Raw genomic sequence first — 18,702 nt, forward strand, 5'->3', positions numbered from 1 at the left:
AAGCAAACTTCTTTCGCGGAAAAAAAAAAAAACCAAACCAAAACACCCGACGCCAGAGCGCGTGCCCCTCCTCTGGGCCCCCTCCCTCCTCTTGGACTGTGCACCCCAGCCTCGTGCCTCCCTCGGGCCTCAAGCAAGGGCCAATTACATCTCGAGCCCTTGAGACGCTCAGCCAATGAAGTGACGGGATCTGCCAAGACCCTGGAGGCGCGTGAGGGGTTCGAGCTTGTGAAGTTGCCTCTCCTTTTGGAAGGAGGCGGGACACTGACCTATATTTGGCCAATGAGAGGAGGCGCTGGGGGCGGGACCGTGACCCACTTCGAGCCAATGAGGCAGGAAGAAGGGGAAGCACATGGGCCTGCGCGTGCTGCCCGATTCGAGTGTGGGACAGGTGGGGGTGCCTCTTAAAGCAGCCGCGTGGACACGGGCTCGTTGCTTGAGGAAAAACGCAGAACACCAATTACAGCAGGTTAAAGCAGAAAGACGTGAGCTTCAGGAAAGATTTTTTTTAATACCCTGATATTTCTCAATCGCGACTGAAAATCAAACCACCGAGAAGCTGGACACATTCAGTCCCTTTAATAGCTTTGTTTTAGGGTGACTCCCCTTTCCTCGTGAGGAAGCTCAGAACAGGCGGGAGTAATCCTCTGTTGGGGGGGCGGTCTCAGCGACCATGAGGACCACCGTCCACTGCAAAAGAAGGCGTCGGCTTGTGGTGGGGAGTCTGAGCACATAAGGCTCTACCACAGTCTGGCTGCTAAAGGAGGCTGGAATAAACCAAACTGGGGGAAATAGCTCCTGGATCGGACCATTTAGGGAGGGAAGAGGGTCAGATGGGACGTGCAGATTAGGTTGTTGTACACGAAGGGGGGAAAAAAAAAAATGGGAGTCTGGACTGTACCATCGTACCCTGTTGAGAGGATTTCCGGGGGCAGTGAAGAAGACAGAGGGATTGTACCACGTTGACTTTGAGAAAGGGGATAGCCAAGACAAGACTCTAGCCATAAGTAGGGTCATACCATTTGTAAACAGGTGACTTGGACCGTACCATCTTGGAAAGTGCTGGTAGGCAGAGGGCATGGATGAGTATGTAATTGTACCACAAGGAAAACAGGTGTCTCGGTGGGGAGTAGGAGAAAGGACTGAGGAATGTGTCCCACAGATAGCCCTGGAATAATGCGGACTGTATCGAGGAGAGTACACATGAAGCATACCATGCAGGCGATAGTTGGGGCCTCGGCAGCGCCTCTCGGGGTGCCGGGGGTCCCTGTTGCCCCTCAAGGCTCTGTGGGCCAAGGGCTGCAGGGGCCGGCCATTACCGCTGAGGCTCTGGAAGATCTGGGATGGGGGGTTCTGGCTCAGGAGCCTCAGGGAGTGCATCTGCCTCAATAAGCGCAGGAAGACATGGGTGAGTGCGAAGGTCGGAGCCCAGGGAATGCAGTACTTAGGATGGGGCAGCATGCACACGTGGTCACCTGGAGGGAGGTGATATTGAGAGCCCTGTCGATGAGGATCCAGGTAACAGTCTCGGAGCACGGAGGGGTGCTGAGAGAGCCCTGATAGGTGATGAAGCCAAAGGAGTCTGGAAACAGGAGCTCCAGGCTCAGGTCTTGAAGAAAGTAGGCATCATCTGAGGGGATATCAAACCAGCATGAAAGGGTGTCCCCTGGGAACCCACCTGTGCACAAGCAATACATGGGGAGTTCGCTGTTTTGGTTGCAGTAGGAGATTGAACCTAGGCTTCAGGCATGCCAGGCAGGTACCACTGAGCCCTTCCCTGAGGGGTTCAAATCAGGATTCTATCACCACGCTCCATCTCCAGCCACTCTCTTCACTTCTTATCTTGACATTGGATCTTACTAAGTAGCCCAGACTGGCCTTGAACCCACTCTGCAGCCCAGATTGGCCTTGTCACCCTCCTTCCCCAGCCTCTCTCACAGCTGGGATTCCACCCCAAGCTTGGGGACTTACTCTTGTAGGAGATTCGGGTGATGGTGTCCCGGTTGAGGAGGCGACTGAGGAATGGGTTGGAGCTGCCAGCCACCTATGCAGGGGGCATGAGGCGAGGAGACAGCAGCCCAGGGCTCCCCAAAGGCCCACCACCCCAGAATAAGGAACCTAGCCTCCCAGCCTCCCTTGGCCCTCGCACCCTGGAAGCCAGTTGCCCATCTTGCCTCCCTCACATTGACAAAGAGGCTGAGAATAGCCAGGCCATTGGGGCCCCTTGAGGCGGCACTGAGATTCCCGTAGAGTTCTTGGTTGAAGTGGATTAGCTGCACCTGGGGGAGTAGGGGCATAAGGAGAAGGGGTCCTTAGCAGAGGAGTCGAGAGGATGGTTTCAACGCTAAGGCTTTTGGTGTTCAGAATTGCATTAGGGATAAGTACTTAGGGTGGGGACAGGTAGCCTTTGGTAGATGAATGAGGTAAAGATAAAAAAAAAATAGGGTGGCCTGGTGTGGAGGGTCATAGGTTAGAGGTCACCACCTCAGCAGAGAAGCCCTGGTGGTTGATCTGGTGTTCAGAGCCAGCCCCATCTCGAGATCCAAACAGCAGCCGAAGTTCACTGAGTCGGTGGCTATAAAGAAGAGGACCCCCAGACACGTTGACCACAGGGCGGGATGCAGGTAGGAAGGAGACGTGGCGGCCAGTGTTGTACAAGGTTCCCCGGAGCTGCAGGAGAGGCAGAAGCTATTGGGGACACAGAGAGAGATGGCTCCCCCCCATGCTCCACTCGTCCATTCCCTGAGTCCAACAATTTAATATTGATTAGGTAGAAGCCACTCCCCAGACTCAGACCATGTCTTCTACAGGTATTCAACACTGATGAATTAATTCGGTTAACAAGTACTGGACCAGGAGTACTATTTCAGGCTTGTAATCCTAGCCCCGAGGAAGCCGAGGCAGGAGGAGTGCCATGAGTTCAAGTCCAGACGAGGCTATAGAGTAAGTCTTTCCTCTTCCTTTCATTCATTCATTTATTTATTTTGTGTGTTTGTTTGTTTTGAGACAGGGTTTCTTTCTATAACAGCTCTGCCTGTCCTGGAACTTGGTTTGTAGACCAGGCTGGCCTCTAACTCACAGAGATCCTCCTGCCTCTGCCTCCTATGTAGCTAGGATGACATAGGAGTTGGGGCTTTAGTTTGAATAATGGATTACAGGCTATAGAGCAGAAGGCTAGACGAAGGACTGGGAGGACTGGATAAGGGCGGAAGATGGAGGGGCAGGAAATGAAAAGGACAGGAATGATTGTCATGAGCCTAGTGTGAAAGTAGATCTGAGGAACTGAGGGACAGACTAGAAAATGACTGAGGCTTTGGCCTTTCTTAAAGAAATGGTACCTAGGTGTGTGTAATATAGAAGATAGACTAAAGATGAGAAAACGGCACCTATAGTGTGGGTCCTGTGCACATCCGTGGGTTTAGCCTTTTCAAACGCTTGGCATGGGTTGCACTTTGTTTTCATCAGTTTTGGCAAACATGGGAAGTCGAGGAAACCAGTGGGAAATGGAAGAACAGGGGATCTGCAGAGAGTGAGGCGCCTCGCCTCTCTCCACCCAGCTGGTACCTTTTGTTCCCCACAGCTACCATCCGCCTCAGCACAGGCCCTCTGCTCAAACTCACCCCAATGCAAGGCTCCTTACCTTTTCTCCCCCGGTGCTGAGCCTGAGTGGGGGCAGAAAAGGGTCGTAAAGAACCCGCTTCAGCTCCACATCCACGGGGCTCTGCCGCTTTCCCACAGCGCATAGGCTCCAGGCAGCGTTCACCAGGCCCCAGAAGGGAGGCCCTGTGGGAACAGAAACAGACTGGATCCCGGTCAGGATCTGCTGTGCTGGACTGGGGCAGGGATAACCAACCCGTCTGAAGAAAGAGGGCAGAAATCTGAAGCTAAGAGAAAAGCACAGAAAAGCCAGAATCCTATTTCCTAAATGAATTTTGGAATCCTTTCCCAGAAGCTCCTAACTCCTCCATGTATTGTTCCCAACTTAAGGCTATGTAAAAACAGAACTACAACTCCCAATAGGCCTCAGAGGTGAAACCAACTAATTCATCTCCTGTCTGTCCCAATGCCCCATGGGAATTGTAGTTCTTTTAGTCTCCCAAGTCCCACAGCTGGATTAGAGTATTAGGGGAGAGTTGCAGAAGAGGGCTTGGAAGACACGGGTGAGGGGCGGGGCAGGGACGTGCGCTACCGCTACCGAGCCAGTGCTTTCAGCAGGAATAGGACCGGCCTCCGGCGGCAAACACCACCTCCATCTCTCCACCCCCACACTTTTCTTTCCTTGCACTCACTCCCACTCACTACTTGAAATGCGCATGTATAATGTCCCGTGGTGAGCCGCTGAGGTTCAGAGGCCGGGGCTCACTCCTGGGGGAAGAAAGAAGGGGCTGGGAGCGTTGGTCCTGTGGAAGATGAGAGGATCGAGGACCCAAAGTCTGGAGTCTGGGGAAAACAGCGCCTAGGAAAACGGGGTCGGGCTCCGGGTCTCCACCCTGTTTGCACCTGGCACGAAGTTTCCCTGGAGATTCTCCTTGTAGCTCCACCAGTCCTCGGGATCAGGTGCAGGTCCGATGTGAGCTAGGAAGAGAGCAGCCTGCATCCCTCTCCTAGGCACCCCACCCCGCTCCTCCCTTAGGGGCTACTGCCCGGACCCCCAGGTCTTACCTGCCGCTCCCAGTGCGGCCCAGAGTACCAGCGCTTGAGGGGCGCTCAGGCGAGCCGCACCCCCCATCCAAGAGGCCTCGGAGCGACCCTTTCCCAGCTCCCAGCCCCCTAGTTCTTCCCTTCCCTCCTCCTGGGACTTCCAGCCTGGCTGTCCCCAGCACGGGAGATCTAGCTCCCGAGATGCAGGGGCTAGGACCGCGCACCCCAGTGCCCGTTTGAAGCGCACTCCTCCGCCTGCCTGGGCCGGCGCCCTGCTCTCGTTCTATCTCCCAGAGCTGCGATCGGTCTCGCCGGCCCCGGGTCCCTGTTGGTGCCGATGCACACCCCCTCTTCGCTCTCATCCAGCGAACCCAGCCGCGCGCTCGCCGCGTGCACTCCCTCCGCCTCCTCCCTCACCCTGCCTGCTCTTCTTCCCTCGGTCCTCCTCCTCCCTGTTCGACTCAGCCTTCCTTTCTATCTCACCTCCTCCCTCGCCCGGTGCTGCCTCTCCCTTTCCATCTCCTCCTCCTCTTCCCACGTTCCCTCCCTATCCCCACCCCCATCACCTCTGATCCTGCTTCCCTCTTTCCCCACCCGCTTGCTCCCACTGGTTTGATATTTGACTGGGGGCCTCCGCAGTAAAAAGGGCCTCACCCGGGGACCCAGCCCTGGGAAGGGAGGAGCTGCAGCTGAGAGAGCCCGAGGCCCCCTGCTCCAGGTGCCAAGGCCAGAATGCCACTAGGCATTGGGGACCTGGAGTGCAGAAAGGCAGCTGGCCGGGAGGGGGAGGTAGAGGCTTAGGGGACTCGGTGTGAGGCGAAGGCTGGAGGCGAGCTGAGTGCTCAGAAAGGTGTGTGTGGGGGCGGGTGAGAGCAAGATGTCAGATAGGAGGGAGAGACAGAGAAAGAGAGACACAGAGAGACTTCATGTTCAGAACCAGGCAGGGGGGGGAAGACAAGTACGGAGACACATTAGAGTCATAGAGTCAGAGACATGCTTAGAGGAAAAAAAAATGATCAAGATGCCATGCAGAAAGATGAGATAGAGACAGAGAGACAAGAGCTCAGGCACACAGGGAAAGAGACAAAGACAGTAAACACACAGACCAAGCATGGCGGTTCCCACTTGTGACCCCAGCATTCAGGGGGTGAAGATTTGAAGCCAGCCTAGACTGCACAATAAGACCTTGCTTGTCTAAACAAAACAACTGGCAAGCCACAAAGAACGAGAACAAATGAGACACAGAAGGACAAAGAGGTGGGAAGAGGCAGGCACCAAGAGATAACTTTAGAAGTTGGAGTGGAGGTTCACGCCTTTAATCCCAACAATCAGAAGGCAGAGACAGGTGGATCTCTGAGTTTAAGTTCAGCCTGGTCTACAGAGCAAGTCCCAGGAGGCCAGGGTTACACAGAGAAACCCAGTCTTGAAAATGAAATTGAGACAAAGAAAGAAAGAAGAAAAACGAAAAGAAAAAGAAAAGAAATACATTAAAGTTTGAAGCAGAGTGACCCACCCATGGGATTAAAGGAGCCAGAAGGGCAGGCAAGAAGAGAGACAGAGCCAAACAGATACAAAGAAAGACATAGGGTGAGGCAGACACTAAGGGACGGATAGAAGGACCATTCCGGCAGGAAATGCAGGACAGAGATAAAAGACAGAAACATAGAAACAGACCTGGACATCAGGACCCTAAACATAGTTACTCATGCAGAGAGCAAAGACAAAGGCAGAGGCGAGGGCCAGTCACAGACCGAATGACTTGAGGAGGGCCTCTAGACAGAGGGGGGCAGGCAGGGAGACATGGAGGGCCTCTAGACAGAGGGGGGCAGGCAGGGAGACATGGTGGGCCTCTAGACAGAGGGGGGCAGGCAAGGAGACATGGTGAGTTGGAAAAGTTTATGGAGACCACCTGGGCCAGGTTTCAAAAAACAAAGGAAAAATGTAGACCAGGGCATGGGGAGCAAGCAGAACAAACATACCAGAAGCAGGAACACAGGCAGAAAGGCCCAGCTATGTCTTTCTCTCAGCCCCGAAGCTGTCCATAATGTGGGGTCAGCATCTGCCCGATTCCACAGGTGGAATGAGGAGCCAGCAAGGGTGTTATCTGCTGCAGTGTACTGACTAGCACTCACTCTGCTGCTAAAACGCCACAAACCCTGGGACCTAGAAGGCCTTATTTGACAAAGGGGTCTTAGCGTGTGTGATTAAAGTATTGTTTGTTTGTTTTCCCCATTATTGAGGATTGAACCCCAAGCTTTTATATAGGCTAGGCAAGCACTCTATAGGTGAGTCACGCCCCCAGCCCCTGGCTGCAGGAATTTTCGGCAGATGCTCTGCTGTTGCTCCAGACATAATAGGGGATTTTAGCATTCTGCAGATAAGGTCCATCTCCAGTCCTTTTGTAGCGTCCTTTTGATACAGTTTCTTAGTATGGAGTTCAGTGAGGCCTTGAACTCATTCTAGTTCAGAGAGATCTTGAACTTTCTGGCCTCCTGCCTCAATGTTCTGTGTGGCTGGGATGGCAATCCTGCACCACCTGAGTATTAACTTTTTTTTTATTTATTTACTTAACTTTATTATGTTTGTTGGTGTGAAGGTGTCAGATCTCATGGAACTGCATTTTCAGACAGTTGTGAGCTGCCATGTGGGTGCTGGGAATCGAACCCGGGTCCTCTGGAAGAGCAGTCAGTGCTCTTAAGCGCTGAGCCATCTCTCCAGCCCCCCACCTGAGTATTATTTGAGATATCACCCTTCATTATTATGATGGACCTGTCCTGGAACTCACTCTGTAGACCAGGCTAGCCTCAAACTTGGAGATCCACCTGCCTCTGCCTCCGAAATGCTGGGATTAAAAGTGTGAACCACTACCCGGCTAATACCTGTTTTCTTAAGCCATATAGTTTACTGTGAAAAATAGGTTTATGAGGCAAAGTATAGCCCAGGTTAGCCTCAAATCCCAACTCCAGCTCCTCCTGCCCCAGTTTTCCAAGTGCTGAGATTACAGGTGTGCACCATACCTGGCTTGGAATCTCTCTTCTGCCTTTAGTTGCTGGAGTTTTGCTGTTGTTTTGGAGAGAGGGTCTCATGTAGCCCAGACTGACCTCTAGTTCCTACTTGTAGCTCTCCAGTGCTGTGATGGTAGACTTTTACCAGCACTCCTGATTTTCAGCGGGGTAAGGGGGACCAAATCCAGGGACCCACGCATGCTAGGCAAGCACTCTATGAGTTGAGCTACAGGCCCAGCCCCAGTTTCTGAATCTTTCCAACCCCCCTCCCCTCCACCCCCCCTTCTAGGCTAGGTCCTCACAGAACAAATACAGGCTTCAGGAGATCCGCCCCCACCACCACCGCAGTGAAGTCAGTTGGCTATGCTTTGAGGTGGACAAGGGGCCTCCTTTGAGGTCTGGCGGCCACCTGTGCCACCTCCGTTATTGTGAACAGACAGGCAGGGCTGGCGCCTTGAGGGAGGGATGGGAAGGGTCTGGTCGGCAAGTGGCACAGATGTGGATTCCACGCCAATTTGCTTCGGCTGCTAGAAACAAAGTTTGAGTCACAAGAAACACATAAGGCTCCCTCTGAGCCACACTTTCATCCAGGCTCTTGGGTGGGAGGCATCACAGCCAGCGGCCCAATAGCTCCGAGGGTTCCCACAGCCCCTGTGAACTTCCTTAACTCTCTCTCCCTGCCTTCCACACCCAGCAAGGTCCTCCCCATCAGAGTACTCCAGGCCAGGGAGGCCTCTGGGTTTTCAAATAACTACAGGAAACTCATTTGGTGCTTGCTATGGGCCAGGCCCAGTCCAAATCCTTCATGTAGATAAATCGGTTTTATCTGCAAATAGCACTTGTTAGATAATCCTCGGGCTCCTAATCCTCCATCTGCCAAGGCTGAGATGTGTACCCCATGGCTCTACACCATATTTCAAGACCAGGTGATATTCAAGGTTTTTTCTTTTGCAGAGACTATCTTAATACCTATCAGAATACTAAAGTATCTGAATGCCAAACTTTCTAGATATATGAGACCACTGGGCACCTTTGTCAAATGTCTTGCCGTTCCCAGCCATACCTAGCCTATTGACTTTTGGTTAATCACGAAGCGACACGAATCCAACTAGCGCTCAGGGTCTCCACTGGAGTCCTTTCTAAGAGCGTTGGCCCCTTTCTCTCAGATAAATTATTTAGAACTTCCGCTGGGCAAATTTACTCAAGGCCTTCTTTATTCGCTTCCTAAAGAATATGGATCAGGGGTCTGTAGACACAATTCCACCGGACTTGAGGCTGTTCCGTGACAAGCCTTTGGCTAAACGTCGTGCGGAATGACGCCACGAGCGCCGCAGCTTCTGATTGGCTCTACAGAGAAGCGCCCACGTCGAGGTCGAGGCTCTGCCGACTCCCACCCCGCATGGCTTCTGGGGCGCTCGGGCTCAGCTTAGCGGCTGGGCCGGCTGGGTGTGGGAGGCCGCAGGCCGCGGCAGGCGCCACCGCGCTCCTTCTGCTGTAGGCGCCGCAGCAGCCGGGCCCAGTGTGACCTCCAGGGCAGCGCGAGGCCGTGGCGGTCCAGGACGAGGCGCGCAGGGTCGGGGCTGGCCGCAGCACTGCCCAGCAGCAGGTAGTCGACCCCCGGGCGCAGGCGCAGGCAGCCGCAGGCCAGGTCAGCGCGGGGCACCCAGGCCTCCTGTCCACCGCGGCGCACGGGCCAGGCGCGCTGCTTGTACACAGCCAGCACGTGCACAGCCAGGCGCCACCACTCAGGACCCACCGCCTCCGACGCTGAAACCTGTGCGTGCAGAACTGCGGGAAGACATCATGTCAGACAAGCGGGAGGGAGGCTGCCCCTGAGGGATGAGGTCAGGCCTGGTGGAGAAGACCCTACCGAATGGCGTAGGAAGAGGCAGGCAGGGTAGAGATTAGCGGTTCTCAGTCTGTGGAGTCTCGACTCCTTTAGGGTGGAACCCTTTCTCAGGAGTCTCTAAGACCATCGGAAAGCACAGATTTTTATATTATGATCCATAACAGTAGCAAAGTTACTGTTCGGAAGCAGCAACAAAAATAATTTTATGGTTGGGGGGCAGGGGGATCACCACAGCAGGAGGAACTGTATTAAAGAGTCCCAGCATTAGGAAGGTTGAGAACCACTCAATATATGAAGTAGAGGCCAGGATCAAAGCTGGGAAGGCGAGTGAGGTGGTCTAGGATGGTGGGCCCACGTCGAGGTCGAGGCTCTGCCGACTCCCACCCCGCATGGCTTCTGGGGCGCTCGGGCTCAGCTTAGCGGCTGGGCCGGCTGGGTGTGGGAGGCCGCAGGCCGCGGCAGGCGCCACCGCGCTCCTTCTGCTGTAGGCGCCGCAGCAGCCGGGCCCAGTGTGGTGTATGTGAGGGGGAGGGGAAGTCCACGATCAGGATCCTAAGGGCCCTTTGAAGTAGGGTTGTGGTTGAGAAAGATGAGGGAGGTGGAGGTTCAGGACTATGCTGCGAGTCAGGCACCGAGAGTTTGCTGAGAGCTTCTGATAATGCTGGCTAGAGCTTTTGGGACCGTGTTACTATTAACGGTAGCCTCAGGATTCCCTTGTTCTGGCAACGAGGTCACAGTGAAGTGTTGACGCTGGGCTAGGACTTACTCTGTAACCTAAACTAATCCAGAACTCATTGCAATCCTTCTGCCTCAGCCTTCTGAGAGCTGGCGACTTTGAGCCTGCACTGCTGTTCCTAGCTAAACCAGAGTATTAGTGGAACGCTGAGAAGGTCCCCAGGAGTGGAGGCCTCGGGAGAGATGGGTCTGGGGTGAATTGGGGGTCCAAAGGATGAACTGAGTGCCAAGGCCTGCGACTAGGTTAAGGTCTGTGGGTCAGTGCTCCTGAGAAGAGGCGGGAAGAAGTTCCACCTGAAAGGCTTGTGACAGGGAAGTCGGTTGATGATCCTGAGAGCAAAGGGGCCATGGTCCGGTACAGAAGGAAGTAACTGGGGTCGGTTTGTATCTCTTAGCTAGCCCTGACTCCTGAATGAGAGCTAAGTTCATGGGCCTCAGGACTGGGGACTGGTGTGCCCTCGTAGGAGAGGACGGGGCTCACGTCTGGAGCTGCAAGGAGGATAGGCAGAACAAGGGCCCTTTGTTCATCTAGGCCCCTCTTCCTCCAGCATTCCAGATGCCAGGCGGGCGACAGGAGAACACTGCAAGTGCCAGAGCATGGGGGACAAGGAGACACAGAAGGTAGGGGTTCCTCCCCACTGTCCCTCACCATTGTCTTCTGTTCTAGTACATCATGGCAAGGAAGAGTCCTTTGGGCTCTAACATTCTTTCCCATTTAAAATAAGAAAATGGCAGGGCGGGAAGAAAGCAGCCCCCTTTTCTCCATCACTTACCGTAATCCTGCTGGCAGTATCTCTGAAGGCTCATATGCACACTGGTGTCGGAAACATTGCAGTAGTTTTGACACTGTGGGTCTGGGGAGGGTCAGGCTCTCTGCAGTGGGCTCCATGGCCTGGCGCACAACCCTTCTCCCCACCCCATTTCCTCAGGCAGTTGGACTGTCTACACCTCAGTAAGGGCTGGAGGCCAGGCATGGTGGCACACACCTCTAATTCTAGCACTCAGGAGGCCAAGACAGGCCACTCTATGAGTTTGAGGTTAACCTGGTCTATAGACCAAGTTCTACCAGGGCTACCCAGAGAAACCCTATCTCAAAAAAAAAAAAAAAAAACAGAAAAATACACCGCTGGGTAGGGATAGCGCACACCTTTAATCCCAGCACTTGGGAGGCAGAGACAGGCAGATCTCTGTGAATTCAAGGCCAGCCTGGTCTACAAAGCAAGTTCCAGAACAGCCGGGACTGTTTCACAGAGAAACCCTGTCTCAAAAAACCAAGTGAAAAAAATAATAAAAATAAATGAATGAATGAATGAATGAATATTAAAAGGAGGGCTGGGTCCCTTCCGGCCCCGGGAAGCCCTTCCCAGATCCCCTTTGCTGCCCACAGTGCCTATGCCAGCCTCTTACCAGACCGAGACGCAACAGGGGTAGTTGCAAGGGCAGTTGTTGCCTCCAGAATTCCTGTCAGAGCAGAGGGGAAATTCAGTTTAATCTCTAGGAATCACCAGAAGGAATCCAGGCATGCCGACTCCAAAGGTGCACCCATCCTTTACCCTCCCCTTCCCTCTTAAGAACAAGGAGCCCAAAACCTTAGCCTTTTCCCCAAGGTTGAAGAGTCTGTAATGTAGTTTCAGACCCAGATTCTCTGAACAATCAGAGTTCATCCACTGACACCCAAAAGCCAAAGCCACAGTACAGTTGTCCCAGCTCAGTGTTTATGGGGTCAAGTGCTGTGGACTTACGTTGGCAGGGCATCCTGGGTGAGCGACTCTGCTGGTATCCAGGACCACAGTGACTGCATGTCAGGCCTGTGACCCCTAACTTGCAAAAGCACTGGCCACTGGTCTGGTTGCACATCCCTCCCGTTGCTCCAATTGGGTGGCACTGGCAGGCTTTGTGACAAAAGGAAGGAGCTATTTGGGACCAGTAGGCTCCCTACAGTCTGTGAACCATCCCCCAGACCTGAGCGGCTAGCCTCCTCCCTCACACCCACCTCTGTGTCTGCCAGTACAGAATCCTAGCGGTGTCCTTTCCCCTTTGGCTTGGCTTCCGGCCACACTCACCCCTGCATGCCTTGTGACTAGTGATGGGCTGGCTTGGGTCCCTCCAGAACCCTGGCTGGCAGTAGTGACAGTGCCGCCCAGCCGTGTGGTGGCGACACCGCTCACACACACCCCCACTACGGCCACCTGACAACCTGAATAGCTCGGAGTTGAATCGGCAGCGTCGGGCATGCTGGTTGCAGGAGCAGGCTGGGGATAAGATGATGTCAGAAACTGTCATACAGGCACATTAGGGCCAGGTCGACCTCCCGTCCCCAGCTTTCTCTCTACCATCCTGTTCTTGGAAAGAAGGTAGATCTGTGGTTTTAGAAACTGGCTTCGGCTCATTCCCAGGATGTCTTAATTCTCATGCTGAGCTGTGGCATTGGACTAGCCAGCCTGTGACCCTCCTGAGAGGCCATAGTGCTGAAAGAATGGGCTAGGTTGGGGAACCCCTGCCTCTGCATGAAGGGGACTACTCTATCCTGTAGCTCAGGATGACATTTGCTGTGTTTACATCCAAGGAGATTAAGATAAACATGCTCGGGGCTAGAGAGATGGCTCAGCGGTTAAGAGCACTGACTGCTCTTCCAGAGGACCCAGGTTCGATTCCCAGCACCCACATGGCAGCTCACAACTGTCTGAAAATGCAGTTCCATGAGATCTGACACCTTCACACCAATGAACTTAATAAAGTTAAATAAAAAAAGTTAAAAAAAAAAGATAAACATGCTCAACCTAGAACCCAGCATGGAGTGTGCGCTGAGCCTGTGGTGCTTCCATGCGCTAGGTACTATTTTCTGGTGTGTACCATCCTGGACACCACCATCCCATTTCATAGGTTAAATGACACACAGAGGTGGAGTCACCTGCTGGAGGCAGCACAGCCAGGAAGGAACAGAAGCAGCGTCTGGGCTTGTGCCCTAAGGGTTCCACAAAGCCCACAGATTGTTGATCACGTGTGTTTTCCTGGGAGCATTTTTCAGATTCGTGAAGGCAGTAACTATCAAACCCCGCTGCTCTGCAACCACCACAGCCAGCAGAGTAACGACCCGTGGGAAGCAAGAAAGTAGTTCAGTTCAACACGACTCAGTACTGGTGCTGGCTCAAGTTTTGAGAGTCTGACCCCGAGGAGTTTATTTTAGGCACAGTTAAGCACGACACAGTTTGGTGATGTTTCCTGGTGATAATGAACTCAATCCTGTGTGCACAACAAAGCTCAAGACATGACTACTTTGAAACTCTCTGTAAAGAACAAGTGACATCTTTCATAAAGATGGGTTCTGCAGACTGAAAACAATAAACAAGGGTCTGGGGGAGGACCTGGTGTGGTCTCAGCCACACAGATAGTGCAAAGGTCACCAGGATATTAACCAGGGCTGCTCCCAGCTTCTGGGTTATAACATGTGTAACAGGTTATCCCTCCCTCCCTTTGAAGGGACGACCCTGTGTTTAACATTCCTGGTTCTCTGGTGCTCATCTGTGAGCTCAAGGACCTTGGTATCTCACATACCCTACTGCTGATCAGAAACACTAGGAAACCTTTCATACATTTGTTTGGTTGGCTGCAGGAGAAACAGGGCCTCATGAAAACCAGGCTGGCCTAGAACTTACGCTCTTACTGCGTCCATCTCCTGAGTACTGGTATATAATAGAGTTTTTCCATGCCTGGCTAGTGCTTTTAGTTTTTTGAGACAGGGTTTCTCTGTGATGACCTGGCAGTCTAGAAACTCTCTCTGTAGACCAGGCTGGCCTCACACTCATAGAGATCCGCCAGCCTCTGCCTCCTGAGTGCATGGATTAAAGGCGTACACTACTAATGTCCGCTGCCTAGCTAGTTCTTAATCACGTAAATTGCTGGGCATGGTGGATCACTTTTAATCCCAGTATTCAGGAAGCAAAGGCAGGTGGGTCCTATGGGTTCGAGGCCAGCCTGCTCTACATATTGAGTTCCAGGCAGCTGAAGCTACATAGTGAGACACTGTCAAAAATGGGGGGAGGTGGGCTGAAGTGATGGCTCAGAGGTTAAGAGCACTGGCTGCTTTTTAGAGGTCCTGAGTTCAATTCGCAGTAACCACATGGAGGCTCAAAACCATCTATGATGAGATCTGATGCCCTCTTCTGGCCTGCAGGCATACATGCAAATAGAACATGGTATACATAATAAATAAATAAGTCTTTAAAAAAAACTGAAACAACAAAAGCCCACCCACATAAATTGAAGAATAATTCAGTCAGCATCACCAGGCCCAGGGATCGGTATGTGTAGCAGGAATTTCAGAGAGATATTAAATTAGAGTACCTGGGCCCTCTATGACAGGACCTGGATTTAGAGGCTGAGAGCCTGGGCTGGCAGCTCCCCTGGGGCAGAGCAGAGGGGCTATGTAGTAAAGGTAGAGACAGCTGCATGTCCTTGAGAGAGTGACACTCCTTCCCCCACCTCTGTTGCTCCCTGTTTAGTGAGGCTGCGTGCCCTCCCCAAGGGTTTAGATGGCTCTGCGTGGCAGTGCTGTTCCAGGACCTCTGTAGAGGCAGACATGACAGGTAGAGGACAGTGGAGCTGCCTCATCTGTAAAGCCACGGGAGTGTGTCACTGCTTTTCATCCAGGTCCCCAGGGCTGCACCTCTCTTAACTTGGGTAACTGTGATCATACTCAGGAATACAGCCTCCCTAGCACCCAGGCCCTATCCAAGCCCAGGATGGAGCCTGCCCCAGCCTCAGGACACGTGAGTCTCCCCTGCTGATTCCGGGGTGGTGGAGGGCAGAAGGCTGGAACTTGGCCTCCCTGAAAGGCTGAGGAATGTGTGCGTCTGTCTGCACCTGTCTGCCAGTGCATTGATCACCCACAAGGCTGAGGTACAGACAGGTGGAAACAGAGCGGACAGTGTGGCTGGAGGAATGGGGGTGACAGCGTCTAGGACAAGTCCCTCAGTTTTCTCAACTCTCCTTTCTGCCTGGGAGTGGTGTCCCAGGCAGCAGGTGCTCCCAAGTGAGGGATGAAGCTGTGCTCACTTTGTGCATCTGGCTCCCTGCTTCTCTGCAGCCCGCAGGATACTCTAGTCTCTGGGCACCTAGTATGATGGCGCCCTTGGGAGCTGAGCAGGAGGGGATCCATGCTCATACCTGGGACCTGTGTGACCTTGTGTAAGTGAATTGTGGTCACAATCTCTCCATGCAGACAGTGGTCCATCATAATGTTTTATAATTAAACATTTCTGTGCCGTGTCCCCTAGGAGTCAGGAGATGTATGTGCTTGGACCCTTGCCCGAACCCAGTGCCACACCAGGCCCTGGGATATGTTCTGCTCAGTACTGCTCTGGTGTCAGGTGACTGCTTGTGGAGCCCCTGACAGAGGGGTTCCTGTGTGTGTGTGTGTGTGTGTGTGTTTGCGTGCGTGGGTGTGGGTGGGTGTGTCTGCGCACATGTGTGTGTGGGGGTGGGTAGGTGTGTTTGTGGGTGTGTGTGTGAGGGGGTGGGTAGGTGTGTTTGTAGGTGTGTGAGGGGGTGGGTAGGTGTGTTTGTAGGTGTGTGTGTGAGGGGGTGGGTAGGTGTGTTTGTAGGTGTGTGTGTGAGGGGGTGGGTAGGTGTGTTTGTAGGTGTGTGTGTGAGGGGGTGGGTAGGTGTGTTTGTAGGTGTGTGAGGGGGTGGGTAGGTGTGTTTGTAGGTGTGTGAGGGGGTGGGTAGGTGTGTTTTGGAGGGTGGGGGTGGGTATGTGTGTTTGTGGGTGTGTGGGGGTGGTGGGTAGGTGTGTTTGTGGGTGTGTGAGGGGGTAGGTAGGTGTGTTTGTGGGTGGGGGTATGTGGGTGTGGGTGTGTGGGTGGATAGGTGTGTTTGTGGGTGGGGGTATGTGGGTGTGGGTGGGTAGGTGTGTTTGTGAATGTGTGTGGGGGGTGGGTAGGTGTGTTTGTGGGGGTGTGGGTGTGGGGGGTAGGTGTGTTTGTGTGGGGGGAGGTAGGTGTGTTTGTGTGTGTGGGGTGTATGTATCTGACATCCTTGGCCAATAAGGAAAGGGAACCAGGTCACCACACAGTGTGAGGCTGAGCAAAGCAAAGCAATTCTGAGGGGAGAGCACTCTGCATGCTTTGGGACAGGGGCGAATTGCTAGTTGTTCCAGGGGGCCAAGCGACTTACGCAAGCAAGCGTGAGGGTGCTGGGGTGTGGCAGGCCGCCAGGGCCAGTCTCGATGGGATGGACGGCAGCTCTCGCATCCTGGGCCAGTAGTGTGGTGGCGGCAGCGGCAGCGTGGGGGCTGGGCCTGGGCAGCACAGCGGGCTGCGTGGCCATGGCACTGGCAGCGGCCTCTTACCCCAGTGGTCACCAGCCCTGCCTGGCCCCCAAACTCCACACGGAGGTGGCTGACCACTATCTTGGCCTTGGGGCCTGGTGGGGAGCGAAAGGTAACCCTCTCGGGCCCCCCCAGAGCTCCAGTCCAGGCAGGCCTGCGCCATAGTGGCCTCCAGGGGCCTCCAGGGGCCCAGGCAGCAGAAATAACCAGGGCTGGAGGCCCTGGGGTGCAGAATCGCAGGGTGACAGATGTCAAGAGGAAGGGGCCATCCAGGTCCAGGGTCAGACTGCCGTTGCAGGGAGAGCCAGGGCTGGCTGCAGGGAGAGCACAGGTCTGAGGGCAGGGTGCTTCTACCCTGCGGGCCAGCCGGGTCACTGGTGGGAGGCAAAAGCGAGGGCGCCCTCCTGGATCATAGCATGGATCTGAGGTGGCCTGGCTAAGGAGAAGCCAGAGGACGAAGGCAATGGGCATGGCACCTGTAGACAGGTGGTAGATGGGGCCTCAGTCAGCCTCCACCCTGCTGAGGATCCCTGTGGGCCTGCGTCCCTTCCCGCCCTGCCTGAGCCCCCTCCCCAACTGCCTTGAAGCGAGGAAAATAGTTCCATCTGGGGAGAATTACTGTTTACATAACCCAGAGGGAAAAGAACGCAAGCAAAATCAAGAATTTTGCCTGAACTAATCCAGAGCTTAACACCCCAAAGTTATCCATCAGTGTCAAGGGGGTAGAGGCCCTGGGGAGAGGGTGAGGGGCAGATGAAGCAGCGGTACCAACAGATGTGAAAACCTAGAAGGGTGTGTCAAGGAAGAGATGGAGGGCATGGCTGGGGGAAAGCCAGATTGTAGGACAGAGGACAGACACCAGAATGGATAGTTGGATGGCATGAAACAAGGAGGACCTGGGGCTGAGAGGAAAGAGCAGGTCGGCTCAGAGACACTTGGGAAAGCCTGAGGACCGTGAGGAGCCTAAGAGGAAAGGGAGAGCCAGCCGGTGGTGCCCAATAGGAAATCAGAAGCGGAGACCAAGGCCTCGGCCCACGTAGATCAGAGTGGAAGCTTTTCCCACATGGGGTTCTAACTTTGTTCTCCACACCCTGTGCACGGAGAGGGATTATTGCCAAACAGCCCTGGCCTCTCTGCTGTCTACCCCAGCCCTTAACCCTTTCCCCCCCAGGTGTCCAGCCAGAGAACAGAGCTGAGGGAAGGATGGAGTACGGGGGCTGGAAACACGCAACACCTTGGAGCTGGAGAGCAGAAGCCTAAACTTCCGTTAGGACTCAGGGTTAGGACCCTGCAGTTAGATTTTTAGGGCCTTTCTGGGCAGGGATCCCACCTGCTACCCTGAATCTCAGGCATAGATCCAAATACCCACATTCCCCACAATGCTCAGGCCCTCAAAGCAGATGGGGGAGCTGATGTTGGGATCTAAATATGGGAGGAAAGACAAAAAGCAGGAAGTGGCATAAGGTGTGTGCCGGATGTCAGGGCACTTGGAAACCGGAAATCCAGAGTCCAGGAAGTGTTAGGACTAAGGGCTTCCACTTTCCCCACTGAGAACTGAAGACCTGGGGACTTCTCTGATCCTATGCATGAACCCTTACCTCTGAATCTGTAGCTGGGCTGAGAGCTACACAGACCTGTGCCCCACTGCCATTTATCAGACAGGATGCTTCCCCTGCCCATATCATAGGCCTGATCCCTACCCCAGGATTCTGGAGCCTTAGTGTAGAATTTGCCAGCTTCCCTAAGCCCTAGCCCCTCATGTAAGCACGTTTCTTGCTGGGTAATTTCCGAGTTCCACCTTCTGGTTCCTAACACCGTAAAGTATCAGGCTGTGAGTTCTCTTATGTTCTTGGGAGGCGGACAGAATCTAGCCCCAGCCCATCCGGGCCTACAGTTAGCCTTGCTGGACTGGTGGGATCTATAAGAAACCCTGCCTGCCTTCCCCACTTAGGCATGCATCTCCTACCCAGCTACTAGGGCCCAGCCATTGGTCAAACCTGCCTGAAGAAGAGAAGAGTGTCCTGCAGTCAGCTGTCCTCATAGTCTTCTGTAGGAGCGGCGCTGCGGTGGGCTCTCGGGAAGAACAAGCGTGGCTGTTCTCAGGCCAGGCTAGTGGGGGTTCTGGGCGGGAGCTCACAGCAGAG

The 18,702-nt window shown here is 54.0% G+C and overlaps 2 protein-coding genes across 3 annotated transcripts; both read right to left on the reverse strand.

Annotated features, from left to right (window-relative positions):
- Positions 1-491: 491 nt before the first annotated feature.
- Ca11 (carbonic anhydrase 11) lies at positions 492-5,160 on the reverse strand. 2 transcript variants are annotated; one of them, XM_041660448.1, is made up of 9 exons: positions 4,663-5,160; positions 4,501-4,575; positions 3,641-3,783; positions 2,485-2,670; positions 2,184-2,279; positions 1,972-2,044; positions 1,476-1,630; positions 1,020-1,380; positions 492-690 (listed from the first exon to the last, which is right to left on the reverse strand). In XM_041660448.1, the coding sequence occupies exons 1-9, from the start codon at positions 4,727-4,729 to the stop codon at positions 665-667; spliced, it is 1,182 nt and encodes a 393-aa protein (XP_041516382.1). In that variant the 5' UTR covers positions 4,730-5,160; the 3' UTR covers positions 492-664. The 2 variants fall into 2 exon arrangements, with proteins under 2 accessions (XP_041516382.1, XP_041516391.1); XM_041660457.1 differs by having other exon boundaries at positions 1,215-1,380; positions 4,663-5,157.
- Positions 5,161-9,059: 3,899 nt separating this feature from the next.
- Ntn5 (netrin 5) lies at positions 9,060-17,029 on the reverse strand. The gene is made up of 6 exons (XM_041658538.1): positions 16,405-17,029; positions 12,294-12,482; positions 11,973-12,122; positions 11,638-11,691; positions 11,004-11,084; positions 9,060-9,434 (listed from the first exon to the last, which is right to left on the reverse strand). The coding sequence occupies exons 1-6, from the start codon at positions 17,027-17,029 to the stop codon at positions 9,073-9,075; spliced, it is 1,461 nt and encodes a 486-aa protein (XP_041514472.1). The 3' UTR covers positions 9,060-9,072.
- Positions 17,030-18,702: the final 1,673 nt, after the last annotated feature.

Source organism: Microtus oregoni, unplaced genomic scaffold (assembly GCF_018167655.1).
Source record: "Microtus oregoni isolate MIOR12 unplaced genomic scaffold, Mior012 000000F_ref0000247, whole genome shotgun sequence".
NCBI classification, from domain to species: Eukaryota; Metazoa; Chordata; class Mammalia; order Rodentia; family Cricetidae; genus Microtus; species Microtus oregoni.